General features: G+C 41.2%; 1 protein-coding gene across 1 annotated transcript in view; it reads left to right on the forward strand.

Moving 5' to 3' along the window:
* Window positions 1-18,748, forward strand: part of cdh19 (cadherin 19, type 2) — a 61,026-nt gene that overhangs the window by 13,191 nt on the left and 29,087 nt on the right. The window contains exons 2-4 of the mRNA XM_081352420.1: window positions 259-596; window positions 2,251-2,545; window positions 17,187-17,306. Of these exons, the coding sequence (XP_081208546.1) occupies window positions 390-596; window positions 2,251-2,545; window positions 17,187-17,306 (622 nt within the window). The 5' untranslated portion in view covers window positions 259-389. The remainder of the gene's footprint in view (window positions 1-258; window positions 597-2,250; window positions 2,546-17,186; window positions 17,307-18,748) is intronic.

Genomic DNA, 18,748 nt, shown 5'->3' on the forward strand with positions numbered 1-18,748 from the left:
CGCCAATAGGATTGGATTAGTTTTCATTCATATTTCAATGTCCCCAAAGTGTCATTGACGCAGTCTTGTTCCCTCTAAGGGAACGTTTAAGACGTTTTTTTTTTTTTTCAGAAAATGAAAAACCCCTTGCAGATTACACCTAGCCTGATTTGTACTCCAGCTAGACTCCAACACTTCAGTCTATTGAAGAATTCTGTTCACCTTCACCTTAACCCTATAAATCATTCTAAGAATATCTTTCCTCTTTCTCAATAACAGAAAAGTGATCATTTCCTTCTAATGGAGTTTTGCCTCATATCCTGTTTGAGTCCGTCTCCCCCGTTGGCATTATCACCCTGACATCCAGCCCTAACACTCAATGAAACACGGATTTAAAGAACTTCTCAACAATGGACAACTGTTCTGTTCTTCATTTGCTCCTCATGATCTCCATCATGCCTGGCTGGCTTGGGGGTGACCTTATTATCTCAAGAAAACAGCAAGAGATCCTTTCGAGTAAAGCCTCTCGTGGGTCCCATCTGAGAGTGAGACGTGGCTGGATTTGGAGCCAAATATTTGTTGAAGAAGAAGATCCAACACCAAGGAAGATTGGTCAGGTATAACTGGAGTTCACAAAGAACATTGACACCTCTAAACTAAAGAAATGTGGGCAAAGGTCTCATAGCTTAAAGACAAGGATGGGGAGCTCATGAATAAATTCTGTGACAGTCTTACAGTGACAGCCATTTTATTTACCAACAAATATAATAATAATAACCCCTAAAACCTAACATTACGATATTAAGTTGCACTAATAAAATATTGAAAAAAATATGATGAAATATTATTAAAGTATAATTTTATAATTATTAAAGTGTGAGTTCAGAAAATGTTGTTAATTATTTAAAAAAAAATTGTAAGCAATTTCTTACATACCCAATTAGATGTACTTTTGAATAGTAAACCAAACCAACATTAAACCGTATTAATGCTCATTTCAGCATATTCACATTTTAGTCTCCAATAGCAATATTACTTACTCAGCTCAGCTGCTGTCAGAGTTGAGTTTGTTTTCACGCTTTGTATTGTTTGATTTAGCTTTCCTTTTCTGATTGAGAGTTTGCTGTTAGTCTGTTAATTAGTTCTGTCTTCCTCGTCCCTTGCCTGTTGGTTTTCATGGTTTCTGATTGATTTGAGTATTCTGTTCAGGTGTGTCATGTTAACTCACCAGCTCCTTTATTTGTCCTCATGTATTTAAGCCCTCAGTTCCAGGGTGCTTTCACACTGGTAGTTTAGTTCGGAACGGGGCACGGTTAGCATGAAAAATCACTAATGTGAACGCTGTCATGTGGACCCGGGTGCGCACTGGGGTACTGAACCCGAGACTACCTGGAGAAGGTGGTCTGAGTTCAGTTGAACTCGAACCGTGCCGCGGTTCGTGTGAATGTGAAAGCAACACGGACTCGGGTGCGCACTTGTTCAGGAAGAAATGTGACCTGGCCATGCATTTTAACTGATTATTATGTATTTAGTTAAATAAAACACATATAAGGGATGATAGTGTTGATGATTTACCTTGGATACGAGCGAGAGTGAGCCTGCAGTGTATTCGCGCATAGTGTGTGGAATCAGGACAACAAATTAATGGAAATTTCGTTTGCAAGCAGCGGAAAACCACCTTATGCGTCACACACATACAGTAAACTTGTGTTGTTCACTCAGCTGTGCATAATAGCACCAAATTAATAAAAAAACACAATATATTGACTCAAGTTCTGTTTTCTATCATGTGGCGTGCACGTTTGCGATGACGTAAGATGCACGCAAATGCACCAGGGTTCGATAGAATCAAGTTGAGTGTGAAACCAGACCAACATCGCGGGGGGCGCCAGGAACAATCGCGCTCAGGCTCGGACCGCAGCAAACAAGCCCAGTGTGAAAGCAGCCTCAGTCTGTTACTTGTCCTGTATTGTTTAAAATTTATGTTGTGGTTGCTATATTCCATGTCTCCAAGTAGTCTCCAAGTGACCTCCTGCATGTTTCTTTGTTTTGAATTTGCAATTAAATACTATTTTGTTTACTTCCTAATCATGCGCTTCACTACAGCCACCAAACCGTGACAGATGGTGTAGTAAATGTGAAGTCTCAAGAGTGTCTTTTTTTTAAGGGGCATGAGTGACAGTCCTGGTACTTCTCAATTATAATTAGATATTGATATATAGTTGATATGTCTTGCAAAATCTCTTTTACATCCTGTTTATTTTCCTTCAGCTGAAATCAGATTACGACACAGGCGACTTTACTATCAAGTACATCCTATCAGGTGAAGGAGCTGGTGAGATATTCATCATTGATGAGTACACAGGTGACCTTCACTCATTACAGAGTCTGGATCGCGAGCTGAAGCCCTTCTACATACTGCAAGCCCAGGCCATCAACCGCAGATCCAAACAGCCTGTTGAACCTGAATCTGAGTTTATCATTAAAGTCCAGGACATCAATGACAATGCTCCAGAATTTATCAATGAGCCTTACATATCCAGCATCCCAGAGATGTGTCCCACAGGTGCGTTGACCCACTGTGTTTCATATGTTCATAACAAATAAAGAAAACATAAAAGATTATGCATGGTCTAAGTTAATAAATTAACTTCTCAGTGCTAAAAAAAAAGTTTGTTCATACACAGTTTGAGGTGACACTTTAGAATACAATTAATGAATAACTACACAGGATCAAATGAGTAACAATACCCATCCTTCGGATGAGACGTTAAACCAAGGTCCTTTTGTGAAGTATTGGATAGTAATGACTCAAGTATTATCACATCCTTCAGAAGGAACTACTAATTATTTGGATCAGTATTCTAAAGTGAAAACCATAATAACTCCTTAATGTTGACTGAAGGCATTGTAAGTTTTGGAGTTTTTTTTTTTTTGTAAGGTATTGAATAGTAATTCCTTCCGCTCTCCACTCTTACTAATCAGTTAATCAGAGTTTATTGTTAGTTAATAGTAGTTACTAGAGTGTTAATAATGCATTACTCATTTGTTCCTGTGTAGTTATCACTGTAAAGCTGTAAACAATCTGTATTGTATAAAGCACTATAGAAATAAAGGCTTGAGTTCAGTTGACTTGAAGAAATTGACCGACCCTTACAAAGCCCAGACCTGAACCATTATTCAGTATTTTTATAGATGAATTGTAACAGTGGGCCCCAACACCCAACATCAATACTGCTCTTGTCAAAATCATGGCAAAAAAAAAAAAAAAAAAAAAAAAATCTCTCCATTTGCTACAATAACAACTTACAGGGAAATCCTTCCACTTGATGTAGAAAAACATAGATGCAGGGATTTGCTCCCATTCAGAAACTAGAGCATCAGTGAGATCAGTCTGTGCTCAGTTTTTTTGTGATCCAGAAGTGTTTAGTGGGGTTCAATACTGGGGTTGTTCTACTTCTGGGTTTTTATTACCTAATAGAGACAAATACATCAGCACAGACACAGATCAGCACCTACTTCCTCATCGTCTCTTTCATTTCACGTTCTTCATCATCGCCCACTGATGCATTAGTCAAGTCAAGTTACCTTTATTTATATAGTGCTTTATACATTACAGAAGGTATCAAAGCAGCTTTGAAGTGATAACAGGAAAATTATGCATTTCGGCTTTTGTTCGGCTAAAGTCAGTTCAGTGTGGATTCAGTTCCATTTTAAAGATCATCAATTATTAAATTAGTTAATTAAAAGCAGTTCTGCAAAAAAAAAAAAAAAAAGATGTCATTGTCCAGCTCAGTTCAAGTCTCATACATACTGATGCTTTACAGTCAGATCAATAATATTGTTGAATATTAAGTGTCCCCAACTAAGGCTGGGCGTACACTGTTCGATTTTTGTCCGATAATGAGACGAATTCTGACTCATGTGACTCTTTTTTTGAGTCTTTTTCAGCTTTGTCATGCACCGTTTGTCATGCAGTGTACAGAGGGAAACAATCGGCTGGTTGGATGAATTTCTGGCATGTCAGAAATTTTGATCGCCCCTCGTGAGATATCGCACAGTTGAAGCAGAGCTACGAACCGATTGACCTAAACTCAGTGTTTTTTTCCCTTACTGTGCCTGCGCGAAAGTTAAATCATTTCATTTTTAATGCAGCAAGGAAGGAAATGAAAAGAGGGATATATTTAAGTTATGTAGCTATCAAACTAGCTGAAAATTACTGTTGCTTACCTCCAGTTCGTGTTGCAAAATGGATAAACCATATTACCCACATCTTCAAAGCCACCTGCGATGTAGCTACACCGTTGCCTCTTTTATTAATTTACTTGGTAATTAATTTCACTTTTCACTTTATTTACTCATTTATTTAATATGTAGGCTACTTCATTTTATTATCAAGGAAAATGTGAACTATTGTCCATATGCTGATAACGACTATAGCATACTGTCTTGATTTATTTTCTTAATATTTCTCTTTTTGAAATAAAGCTATTTTTAATATTCATGATGACTGATTATTGCAGTGTTCGGAGTTTGGACATATTATAGACTGTTAATAATTTTAATTATAAGCCTCTAATCCATTTGTCACGCACAGAGAGAATAAGACAGGTAAACAGTTCAGAATAGAGCTTTATTGAACAGAGGCACGGAGTGGAACAGCAGAGGAGACTGGTGAATATGTGTTGGAGAATCAGAACTGGATGATAATCTTGATATCTTGATTACAGGAGATGGAAGAGGATTCAGCAGGCTGATGACAGAAGACAGATGATGGATGACAGATGACGGATGATCAGAGATGAAGTCCAGGTGAGGAAGGGTTAGGGTTCTTCAAGGTAGGTAGGAATCGGTAAGTATACGAGTAGAGTCTGTTAGTGCACGTAACGATGAGACCAGACAAGGAAGTGAAGGAGAAGTGTCTCTTTATAGTGTGTGTTGATGATGTGCAGGTGCGGTGAATTGGAATTCCGGGGAGAGTGAACGAGTGGGCAGAGCGTGCTGATCTGATGACTCCTTGACAGTACCCCCTCCTCCACGAGCGACTCCTGACGGCTGGATGGAAAGACGATGGGGCCTACCTTGACCCTTGGGAGCTGGTCGATCTGGGTGTTCTGTATGGTATTGTGTGAGGAGTGTAGGATCAAGGATATCATGACGAGTTACCCAAGAACGCTTCTCGGGACCGTAATCCTCCAAGTTGATGAGGTAATCCAGCCTGGGACCCCGTCATCGTGAGTCTGGGTTAGGGTTAGGGCTAACCTAACCCTAACCCTAACCCTGTGCAAGCATTTATCTCCTCTCTGTCTACTACAGATCTTTGTTAGGAGTTATTTAGTCTAAGCTGACAGTGTGCAGATTTTCTCTTTCTCATCTCTTAATGATCTAAAAAGAGTTTTGAAAAAGTAAAAAAGAGAAAGAGAAATGAGTCAACAGATTAAGCGCTGTGTGTTCTCGTCCCATGTCAGAACTGGATACACACGCTTACTGTTTTGTCTGTTTAGGGGAAGAGCATGTGGCTCTTGCGTTGGAGCAGGGTGAGTGCGAGCATTGCGAGTTGTTTACAGTCAAAATGCTGCGCGCTCACCTTAGCTACTTCCAGACCGCACCCACATTGCCATCGTGGGGCTCTCACATGGATCTGGCTGACGAGCAAGAGGCGGGTCCGTCCCTTTCGCTTGCTTTGTCACCAGATCCACGTGCTCCCTCACATGATCCTGAAGCGCACCCCGGTGCTTCTTCGGCTCACACGGGGAATGACGAAATATCTCTTGGGTCTGCGGACTATGAGCAGCTAGCCTCTGAGCGTTCCTCTCGCGAAGATAAATCTGTCGAGGAATTGCTCGAGGTGGTTACTCGAGCGGTGGCCAGTTTACAGCTTGACTGGCCAAGAGATACCCAAACAGTCTAAGCTAGAGGATAGGTTTCTGTCCGGTGGCAGGGGGGAGGGACCAAAACACCAGTCTCTCTCTTTCTTCGAGGACCTCCATGACGAACTAACAAAGTCATGGAGTAAACCATATACTTCCCGTGTCTTTGTGCCCTCGACGTCGACTTTTTCGACTATCGTGGGTGCGAAGTCGCAGGGGTATTTGGAGATGCCTTGGGTTGAAGAGACACTCGCGAGCTATCTCTCGCCCAAATCGGCATCTTCGATTAAGAAACCTATCCTCTCCACGAAGCCATGTAGAACAACATCAGCGCTCGTGGGTAAAGCTTATCAAGCTGCAGGTCAGGCTGGTGCTGCGCTGCACGCTATGGCAGTGTTACAGACGTACCAGGCTGACCTGTTGAAGGACTTGAGTGTTGGCAGTACCATTGACAAGGAAGCCTTCACCGAACTGCGTAGAGCCAAAGATCTGTCTCTCCATGCTACCAAACAGACGGCCCGTGCATTCGGCCATTCTATGTCAGCACTGGTTAGCACGGAGAGGCATCTGTGGCTGAATCAAGGATAAGGATAGAGTTTTCTTGATAGATTCCCCAGTCTCACCCTCTGGCCTGTTTGGCAACTCAGTTAACACCATCGTCACCAGGTTCAGAGAGGTCAAAAAGCATGAGGAAGCTTTTGTGCAGTTTGCCGCACTCAAGGGGATGGGCCATCGGCCACCCAAACTTTCCCCGGTCCTTCAAGAACTAGGGAGGTTAAGAAGCAGAGTGTGGCGAGTCGCACTCCCCCTCGTAAGGATGGGGGACCGGCTCGCCGCACCAAGCAGCCTCCCAGACCAGACCTTAGGACTATTGTCAATAAAAAGAGGAAGTCCTGATGGTCTGGCGCCCAGTCTGGTGTGGGTAGCCCCCCACGGGATGGAGCGCATATTATATCTGACCGCCCCTTCTCGTTACCCCCACAAAACCTCTCCATCCCTGACACCTCTGGTGCTTCGGGGGGCAGCGAATTGTTAGATGTTCCGTTGCTTCCTGCTTTCACCCAGGACATGGAACATCTAACATCCCCTCAAAAGGAAGTGTTAAAGTTGATACCACTATCAGAGAGTCTGGCAGAGTTGAAACATCTGCCAGGCATTTCTGCTTGGGTATTAAGCAAAGTGCAAATAGGATACAGAATCCAATTTATTTGTCGTCCTCCGCGTTTCAACGGCGTGGTCTCCACTTCTGTGAGACCGGAGCTGATGCATGTACTGTCACAAGAGCTACAAACTCTTCTGAGCAAAGAGGCCATAGATCATGTTCCTCTTCCAGAGAGGGAGTCAGGCTATTACAGCAGATACTTCCTGGTCCCCAAGAAGGATGGGGGGTTGCGTCCAATCTTAGATCTTCGAGGCTTAAACCGTACAGTCAAAGCACTCAAGTTCAAGATGTTAACCGTCAAGATGGTCGTGTCGCAAATTCAACATCACGATTGGTTCGTCACGATCGATCTGAAGGACGCATATTTTCACATACAAATTTTGCCACAACACAGGAAGTTCCTGAGGTTCACTTTCAGGGGCAAAGCATACCCGTTTCGGGTTCTTCCATTCGGCCTAGCCTTATCACCTCACATATACACAAAATGCATGGATGCAGCACTGGCTCCATTACGACTCCAGGGCATTCGCATTTTAAATTATATTGACGATTGGTTAATACTAGCACAATCGCAAGAGATGGTGCTTCAACACAGAGACATCGTGTTAGCTCATCTAGTTTCTCTAGGGTTGAGACTCAACACCAAGAAAAGTGTTCTTTCTCCTGCCCAGAGAACGACTTATCTCAGGGTCGTTTGGGATTCGGTCACGATGCGGGCACAACTGTCTCCCGCTCGAATTGGCGCCTTGTCGTTGCAGATTGTTAACGACAGACGCCTCCCTGATGGGCTGGGGAATGGTCTTAAGTGGTCGTCCAGCTCAAGGGGAATGGGAGGGTCATCAGCTCGATTGGCACATCAACTGCCTCGAGTTGATGGCTGTATTTCTGGCCCTGAAATATTTTCTCCCCCAGTTGAGAGGTTGTCATGTCCTAGTGCGGGTGGACAACACAGCAGCAGTCTCTTATATAAATCACCAGGGAGGTCTGTGCTCGTGCAATCTGAACAGAATAGCGAGGCAGATTTTTCTCTGGGCCCAGGAATAGTTCCTGTCCAGATTTTACGAAGCGGAGGTGGACCTTTTCGCCTCCCAGCAGACAGTGCAATGTCCCCTCTACTTCTCTCTGAGTCACCCAGCCCCCTGGGTCTGGATGCGATGGTGCACACATGGCCCAAAATGCGCCTGTATGCGTTTCCTCAAGTGGCTCTGCTCCCGGGAGTTCTAGCAAGAGTTTGCCAGCAATGGTCTTGCCTCTTACTGATAGCTCCGCGTTGGCCGAACAGAGTATGGTTCTCGGAGAAAATATCTCTCTTCGACGGCTCGTCATGGGCGATTCCGAAGAGGAGGGACCTTCTGTCTCAGGCGGAGGGCACGATATTCCATTCCAGGCCCGACCTGTGGAACCTTCATGTTTGGCCCCTGATGGGTACCAACTGAGGGGCACTGGGCTTTCACCTGCCGTTATTGAGACCATTCTAAGTGCTAGGGCCTCCTCCACTAGAAAGAGTTATGCCAACAAATGGGGTGTTTTTGAAAGGTGGTGTGTTGTACATAATGCAGATCCGGTCAGCTGCCAGATTGCTTCAGTTCTGGATTTCCTGCAAGAAAAATTATCAACAGGCACATGCCTTGCCACTCTCAAGATTTATGTGGCCGCTCTTTCGGCTTGCCACGCTTTGGTTGACAGGGTACCACTCGGGAGACATCCTCTGCTCGCTCGCTCGCTTCATTCGTGGGGCCAGACGACTGAGGCCTCCCGTAAGAACCAAGATCCCTTAATGGGACTTAGCAATAGTACTCGAGGGTCTGGTTGAGACCCCCTTTGAACCTCTAGAGTCAGCGTCTGACAAACTTCTGACCCTAAAGTTGTTTTTTCTTATGGCTATAACCTCTCTAAAAATAATTGGGGATATGCAGGCTCTGTCAATATCGCCATCCTGCTTAGACTTTGCCACAGGAATGGTGAAAGTGATTTTGCATCCTCATCCTGATTACCTGCCTAAGGTACCTTTCTCGGCTGTACATCCGGTCCCTCTAGAGGCATTCTGCCCTCCACTGTTCACAACGACGGAGCAGGAGAGATCTCACAGACTGTGTCCAGTTCGTGCTCTTCAGACATACGTCCACCGCACTAGCCAGTGGCATAAGTCAGAGCAACTATTCGTTTGTTATGGGGGCAGCAACAGAGGCACTGCCGCCACCAAACAGATCATGTCACATTGGGTCAGGGATGCTATTGGTCTTGCCTATGAGGTGCGCGGTCAAGCTTCGCCAACGGGTCTAAGGGCTCACTCCACCAGAGGGGTCGCCTCCTCTGCTGCCTTGGCAAGAGGTGCCCCCTTGCAGTATGTTTGTGATGCGGCAGGCTGGTCCTCTCCGCACACATTCACAAGATTTTATAATTTGGATGTTCATGCCACTCCGGGCTCCAGGCTCTCACGTCCTTGAGTCGACATCACAAGCTGATGTCTAGGGCTTTCCTGCATTCTTGTTAGCACACCTGCACAACCGTAAGGAGTCCAGACAACTTCAAGCACGTTGGCGTGGGCATTCTCGTTCCCAATGTGTTAAGCAGCTCGGCATCGATTGCAGCTTTTGAAAGGGAATGTTCCGGGTTACTTCACTGTAACCCTGTTCCCCGAAAAAGCGGAATGAGATGCTGCGCTGCATTGCCGTGCTGATGATGTCCCAGGACTGCTCTTCAGACAAAATATCCTGACGATGCACCTGTGGCTCATCTAATTATAGCCTCGTGTTGCGGGTGCGTGCCGATGACGTCAGCGACCGAGGCTATATTACTTCCGGTCGATTCCTTCGACGTGTTTATACACTATATTCACAGCGCGTCACGATTAAAGACTTTCCCAATGCGCTAAGCAGCGCAGCATCTCGTTCCGCTTTTTCAGGGAACAGGGTTACAGTCAAGTAACCCGGAACGTTTTTATCCCCAGGTTGATATGAGCCGGTGAAATTAAACCTGGTGAGCAATAAAGTCCACTGGGCTTGACATGGGTTTATTTGAGGTGGAAGTTGAATATTACTCAACTGGACAGGCGGTGATGACATGTCCTTCTCTCCCACAGTACAAACACAGTTGATCGAAGATTCTTTGCTGACGCTCCGCATGTGTTAGGTGATAGGAGTCTATCTGCTTGGGTTCAGGTGCTGGAAGGGCGACTGATGTTGCAGAGGGCGGAGGAAATACAGCAAGATTCAGGAGAGAACAGGCGGTGAGATGTTGAGAAACTCAGATGTTTTTTTGAATAAAGTTCTCTATCCCCATCGCGTTGTCATACACGACCATCAGTTGACGAATATCAGTGTTGAGTCCCTGACGAAAGGCGGTAAGATGTGCAGTTTCATTCCAACCACTAGCGGCAGCTAGAGTGCAAAACTGGAGAGTGTAAGCACTGACAGAATTATTGGCTTGGCGTAGGTTGAACAAAAGGTCGTGAGCTGATAAATCCGAGGCAGTTTGTCCAAACACTTCTTTAACCGTCTGGGGTCTACGGTGTTTTTGTACATGTTTGTATTTTTGAGAGAATAATGTTTATGCATGGTTATTCTGAAATAAGGCCACAAAACACATACTAAATTTGTGTCCACAAGACTTTTGACTAATGGATGTTGTCTCCAGGAGTTTTTGCTTCAAAATGATCTGAAAATCATCCTGCCTAATCATTCACATAAAACAATACATTGATTTAAATTTTGTAAGATACGTTTTGTTTGGAAAGGCAATATGCGTGGGGGCGTGAATGAACATGAATAATGCTCTGATTCACACCTGAGAGGACAATGACCCGCATAATGAGCCTTTCAGTCTTTTAATTTATTTAGAATATAGTTAAGTCCAGGTGAGGAATCTTTGAGGTAGGTAGGAATCGGTAAGTATACGAGTAGAGTCTGTAATTGCACATAAGGATGAGACCAGACAAGGAAGTGAAGGAGAAGTGTCTCTTTATAGTGTGTGTTGATGATGATGTGCAGGTGCAGTGAATTAGAATTCTGGGGAGAGTGAACGAGTGGGCGGAGCGTGCTAATCTGGTGACTCCATTGTATAATCGACCTAAATGTTTTTAAATAATTTTCAATGAGGAGGAGTAAGCTTCTATCTTTATTATCCTCGCAGCATGTCGGTTATGCGGTGATGCGCTATGAAATTATTGCATGGCAAATTAATTATAATAGTCTATCAATTTAATAATAAAAGTAGGCCTTCCCTAATAATAATAATAATAATTACTATAATAAAAGAAAATAATAATTAATAAAATAATACTAATAATTATTTAATACATACATTGGAAATGCTAAATCCTTTTGATATTGATAGCTGATGCTTATTTTGACAATATCTCTGGATACATGATATCATGGGTTTATTGCGCATATTTCAAGTCAAGTCGCAGCTCGATGTTTGTACCATATAGTGTGAGGACACACAGTGGAGAAAATTATTAGTTGATCCTCTGCTGATTTTGTAAGTTTGTCCACTTACAGAGAAATGAAGAGTCAATCATTTTTATGGTAGGTTTATTTTAAACGGAGAGAGACTGAATATCAACCAAATAATCCAGAAAAAAACACACACATTATACATAAGTTATAAATTGATTCGCATTTCAGTGAGTGAAATAAGTATTTGATCCCCTAGGAAAACATAATTGAGTACTTGGTGGAGAAACCTTTGTTGGCAAGCACAGAGGAAAGACGTTTCTTGTAGTTGGTCACCAGGTTTGCACACATCTCAGGAGGGATTTTGGTCCATTCCTCTATACAGATCCTCTCTAAATCCTTAAGGTTTCTTGGCTGTCACTTTGCAACTAGAAGTTTCAGCTCCCTCCACAGATTTTCTATCAGATTAAGGTCTGGAGACTGGCTAGGCCACTCCAAGACCTTAATGTGCTTCTTCTTGAGCCACTCCTTTGTTGCCTTGGCGGTATGTTTTGGGTCATTGTCATGCTGGAAGACCCATCCACGACCCATCTCCAGTTTTCTGGCTGAGGGATGGAGGTTCTCATCCAAGATTTTATGGTAGAGAAACAGCCCAAAAGCATGATGTTTCCAGCTCTAGCTTGACTGTAGGGATGGTGTTCTTTGGGTCATAGGTCTACAGTCTTGTCCCTGATGTCCTTCGACAGCTCTCTGGTATTGCCCATGGCGGTGGAGAGGATGGAATGGAAAATGCATTGGAAGTATTTTATACATATAATGTGCTGACATTAGGAATACTTTCTTAAAGTGACAGGACTAATCTGTGTGTTACATGGGCACATAAGCAATCTGTGGGAGGAAGAACTCTTGCTGGTTGGTTGGAGATCAAATACTTATTTCCCTCGATCAAATGCTAATCAATTTATAACCTTTATATAATGTGTTTTTTTTCTGGATTTTTTGGTTGATATTCTGTCTCAATCCGTTAAAATAAACCTACCATAAAATTATAGACCCTTCATTTCTTTGTAAGTGGGCAAACTTACAAAATCATCAGGGGATCAATTAATTATTTTCTCCTCTGTAAATCCTGAGCTTTGGGTTTACTTTGCATGCAATCTACTCGTACAGTGTCAGTACGTAACCAAGCTGAAATCGCACAGTGTATTCCCGCCTTAAGCAAGCCTAAGACAACAGTGGCAACAACCCAAACTCCATCAGTAAAAGAATGGAGACAAAAACCTTTAGATAAACCAGGCTCAGTCGGGGCCAGTTCTCCTCTGGCCAACGAGCGAACACAATGTCATTATGATTCAGTAAAATGAAAGGCAGGAGAACAGGATCACCAGATTAAAGATGCCACCTTCCAGCAGTTCTAAATATAATGTTATAATCAACACTTTTCATAATTAGTTAATCTCAGCAGCTTTAATAGTACAGATGTAGTAAGGATTTTCAAAGATCCACATCTAATACTTATTTCATATGCTAAAGATGTTACCCAATCATGACAGTGGGTGTTTCCATTTAAATGAGACCTGCCAATTTAAACTGAGTGTTCAAATTAGAAGACTAAAATCAGGGTAAAAAAGGATTTTTATTTCTACTATTTTATGATTATTATTGATGTAAAAAAATCCTACTAACATTATAAGTGCACCTCAGGCAATATTAAAAAGTAATAAAAATGCAATTCATGAACCCCTTAAATGGAACTAAATGCAGTCATTTTTTAGAAGAATTAAAATAAGAAATGTACAGACACCCTAAAAGGACATAGGTAAAAAAAAGAGAGAATTATATGAAAAATTTAAATATAGTATATCAATGAAACATTGTATATCAATGCTTTTGCATTTCCCCGCAAAAATTTTGTAAAATAATATAAGGTAGGAGGAAAAATGTATGTCAGTACTTTCACTATTATTCAGTACTTTTATTTTAATTAATTATTAATGCAGATATCTGAAGCGTCTGTATTGGAGCTCATTTCTGAGATGTCAAAACTCAAATGTCAATGACGACAGCTATACACTACTGCTATGATAGTTTTAAATGTCTGTGTCATGTGTAGATGAACATTCACAAATCAAAGATAAATAAAGAGTATTTTAGTTAGCAAAGGGATAATAAGCAGGAGTATCAGAATCAATTTAGAATTGCGTAGGACACCATACCATCCATGTAGGATTCCAGTGACGAAGAGCTTAGGGTGTTCCATTTAAACACATTTCAAGGCAGTGTGAAAAGAACAATGACCTGACTACTTTGAAAATCGTGCAGTGTGAACTCGGCATAAGGGTGTGTAAAGCAGGGAGATAATGAGTAGAACAGAAACAGGTGTGTGGAAACTAATTAACAGCCAGGGAAACTAACTAGAGAACTAAGGAAGACAGGAACGAAGCAAACTGAGTAAAAACAAAACTAAAACATAACATAACAGAGCATAACCATAACAGTCTGTCGATAGACAATGCCATCACACGTCTTTTTCAGACGTGGCACCCTTAGCCTGTTTCAAACTAAAATACGCTTTTAACCCTCTGGGCCCTGGAGATGTTCTTACATGCCCTGACATTTGTGCTTATTTCTGTTACTTGAAATATTTTCATGGCTAAAGTCTGATTGCATGTATTAAGCACTAACTCTGCTACAATAATATGTGAGCAAAGAATGTGGAGAGATTAAAAGAATGGCTTTTTGATTGTTTGGATTTATTTACAACACAACATAATCCAAAGATAAGTAATGAAGGACAAAAAGTCACAATGTTGAGCACACTGATTTCAACAGAGAGACTTGAACAGTCATACACATTTTAAGCCATTCATGAAACTGTTCCACATACCTGTATAAAAATAAATTGCATTTAAAATTCACAAAAATATATATAAAGAACACCAGATTTGTTGTGTCTTGTATTGTAGGCATATACTTGTAGGGCGCTATAAAATATTAATAACAATACTAATCATTTTCAGTTTACAAAAAACTTTTGGTTTTGTGGGGGAGAAATGTAGGTGGCCTATAACTATACATTATTAAAAAAGAAAACTTCAGTACACTACACTAGAGAAAAATATATGAATTATCATATGTTGCTTCAAATGTTAGTGTTAGGGTTAGGGTTAGTGAAGTTTATGCAACAATAACACGCTAATATAAGTGAGAATTAATTTCCAACTCTAAAAATCTTTCTTACGTTCTTCTTCTTCTGAGGTAAATCCAAGGTAAACTCGCAGCGTGTCTTTTAAACTCGATGAAAAGCAGAGGAAAGATCAAGTTTGGTTTGTTTTGAGGTATTGAGGGCGTTTACAGGTTCACGTTCCTTCACGTGGACGATTAGCAAGAGAACGTATCTCTCATGTCTGTGTGGAAAGTATTTGCTGAGTTACAGTTCATTTTCTGTTGCGTTTCAAAATGGACTTCACTGAGAGAGAGATGGCATCATGGGGTTTAATTTGAGCCAACAGATGTAGGCAGGGGCGCTGCTAAGGATTTTGGGCCCCATGAAAAGAATCTTGACAGGGCCCCCAACACAGCTGAGACTTTTTTCATATTAATTTACATAAAATCATGGTTTATGGTATTTTGACTATCATTCTCATATATTTAAGTCAATCAGACAATTTCCACACCCGTAATTTGTCCTCTGTAATACTGCACTACTTCAGTACTGTATAATGTATATACTGTGCATAGCTGTACATGTGTCATATAGTGTATTCACATATATTTATATTTGTATGTATGTGAGGCAAAGCCGTGCACCCGCTGCACCCTGCTCTATCGAAACGTGCTAACTTGTCGAAAAATGCTACCGTAGAGACCTGGGGCCTCATGTACAAAGCGTGCGTACGCACAGAAAATTGCCGTAGGCTATGATCATTGTCACGGGCGGTCCACTAACAATTTAGGCCTACTTACAAACTCACCTTTTCTTGTGAAATATTGGGTAACATACTGTCGACCCTTTGCCTCTTTCCAGGGTTTCCCCAGGTTTGATCACCCCAAATTTAAGACCTTTTTAAGACCTTTTTAAGACCACCTACATCGCACCCATTATGCAGTCGTAAAACACCAGATCAAATCCCAATAATGACTATTACTAACAAATGTTTTAATTAAAAATGCATTTATTATAAAAAACTCATTCAACAACACACTGCAAAGTGATGTTTTTGGTAGATATCAAACATTCATAACAATAAACAGATAAACTAACTTTTCAAATCGTCTTAGTAAAGTTTCTCAGCATTCAAATTGCTTCAACCATTGCTTCAGAGGGCTAGACAGATAGGTAAGAGAGATATAGATAGTAGGGGTGTAACGGTTCACAAAATTCACGGTTCGTTCAATACGATACACTTGTGTCACGGTTTGGTACGTTTTCGATACAGCAAAAAGAAATAAATGCCAGAGAATTTTTTTTCTATTATTATTATTATTTTATTAAAACTAACACACTTTGACCAATGATGGAGCTATAATAGACTCTTCTTGGGAGCATAAACAAAACAGCTCCTTGAAAAAAAATGAAATGTAACCCTTATATTGAAGTAGTTATAAACAAAGGTCTATTTTTAGTTCAGATTAACATTTGAGGGCAGCAATTGTATTCATAATGTCAAAATAAAACCGATGTAATGTTACTTGAAGCCATTAGCCTACTATTCCTGCCAAACTTCCATGGTTGCAGTTAGTGTAACTACAGTAAATCCATGGTGAATGTTGCAGATCTGTGGACACTGGATAGTTCACTTCATTCATGGCACAATTATTCTTCCTGGCTTCCACGCGCTGTTTGATCTGTTAAAAACGGAGAAATGAGAATGTTTCTCACTAGATCTCACAGCGATGTTATTGCTTCTGTGGCGAATTCAAATGCTTTATTTACTGGATCTCTTATTACCGCTGTGTAACAGTGTCGCTTGATCAAGATCGCTCGCGCTGCACTGGTCCAAACTGATAAGCGGTTCGTCAACCACACAATAACGAGTAGCCAAGTTTCGTTCCGCTTACATTACGTTTGCACATTTGATGTTGGACAATGTTGTGGTCGCGCCGGCGTCTCTTACATTATGAGCGCGCTTGCCACGTGCAACGCGCCTACATTTGAAATAATGAAATTTTGGTCGGCAGGAAAAATGGTCCAACGAACCGTTCGGTTCTATGATACTTCATCACACCGGCGATATAAGTGAAGTCAAGCTGTTTGTGTTGCCTGGATACAATTTGGGCGGACTGAACCATTTTATGATAATCGAGAGGGGGAGAGGGGCCCACGGACGTTTGTGTTTCCTAAACAAATACATTTTTTTGACACCAGGAAACAGCAAATAGAATAATTTAAAGTTAATAATTTTTACTATCAAATATTTTTTTAGCACCACAATTTTATTGGGGGCTTCTCTGGGCCCCCTCTTAGTCATGGGCCCCGAGAATCGTCATCGTTTAGCCCCCCTTTACAGCGCCCCAGGATGTAGGCAACATATTTTAACAACAGACAGTAAGAATAAATACACACATTTAGCAAAGAAGAGACAGGACAGAAGACAACTAGGAACAATTACATCATATAGACACTTCAATTCAATGGAATGAATAAAGAACAGACTCATTAAAGGACTTTTTGTAAATGAGAGACAGACACGCAATGGCAGATTCAATGGGAGTAGCACAATGAATATGTGTGAATGAACCACTATTCACTCATTCACCCTTTTCTCTTCTCTACAGGGACCACAGTCATCCAGGTGACAGCCACAGATGCAGATGACCCTTTGTTTGGGAACAATGCTAAACTCATCTATTCAATCCTGCAGGGGGAGCCCTACTTCTCAGTGGAACCCAAAACAGGTGCAGATCTTGCTCAGCAATAACCTTTGTGCTTTAAACAGCCAAGTTTAAAATGATCTGAATCTCACTGCATTAGGGTTAGGGTTAAATGGCATTTATGTAAAATAAAGACAAAATTGTAAGTACAGTGATTAAAATGAAGATACTGTGTCACAATGAAGTATTGTGAAACATGTCCATTCTATAAACTACACCTGTGGTTACTCTGCTAGGATACCCGTTTTAAAGTCCTGACACTTTGGGCTGGTCGTTTATCTTTTTATCTTTTGTGGCAGGGTCATGGCACAATTGTTTATGTTCTTTGTTTATTTTCCTTGTGCTTCTCTGTCAGTTTCTTGTGTCTCTGGTACTTTTTCACATTTTTATTGAATACACTGAGCAGTGAACCTTCTAATAACCTCCTTTAACAACAGAGCCTCTTTCCTCTAGCTGCCTATAGGACTTCTGACCAATTATGTACTAATTATGTACCATTCCTCTCCACAAATCAGTTTCAGTTTATAAATATTTTTTTATGAATAGTTATCTATCACAGATTTACTTGTGTTCTTTACTTGTTTGCTTTGGGCCATTATTTTGTTGCATCACCCAACCTCTCTAAAGCTTAAAGTCATAAAATGCTGTTCTGGAATTCTCCTTTAAAATTAATTTCCTTCAATGAAATTCAATGCAAAATGTCCAGGTCCTGAGGTAGCATTGCTTCCACAAAGCTTCACAGCTGGGAAGAGGTTTTGGTGTTGGTGTGCAATGCCCCCTTTTCTCCAAACAAAAGCATTGTGCATTTTTGACAAAAAGTTATTTATTTCTTTTTTGTCTCTGCTTTTCGGGTTTCTTTAAAGGAGGTCTGTCCAGTGTAGGCTGGACAGATGATAATTATAACACTGAGTTTGATACATTTGAAATCGTGGCCTGATTTAATTTTTTGAGGCTCCAGTTAGTCCTTGCTGGAAGTTGTATTCTTGAAAAAGAGAGATCTTTGATTAATGAAAAGACAACACTGGAGCCTGGCGCAATCTTAGGGGTCTAGTTCGCTTGCTAAAGGGTTGTGGTTAATTTATGAAATATAACAAATAACTATTGTGCTGATGCAGTGTCTTATTTTCTAGCCCATGAACAAGAAATAAATTGTAACAGAATGTAGTTGTAATTCCTAAATATGTGACGCAGAAATATAAAAGACTTTAATGAACATGGAGAATAACACAGGAGAACACTCAGGCATGTCAATACCAAACAATACATACATAAACACTAGGGCTGTCACAATATCAGGTTTTTCACACCATGGTTATCGTGGACAAAATAATTCACGGTAACGATATATAGCAATATCAATAGTCAAGTCAAGTCACCTTTATTTATATAGTGCTTTTTACAACACATATTGTTTCAAAGTAGCTTTACAGCGATAACAGGAAAATAATGCAACAAAGTTAGTTTCG

This window comes from Scardinius erythrophthalmus, assembly GCF_964197995.2.
Source record: "Scardinius erythrophthalmus genome assembly, chromosome: 22".
Lineage (NCBI taxonomy): Eukaryota > Metazoa > Chordata > Actinopteri > Cypriniformes > Leuciscidae > Scardinius > Scardinius erythrophthalmus.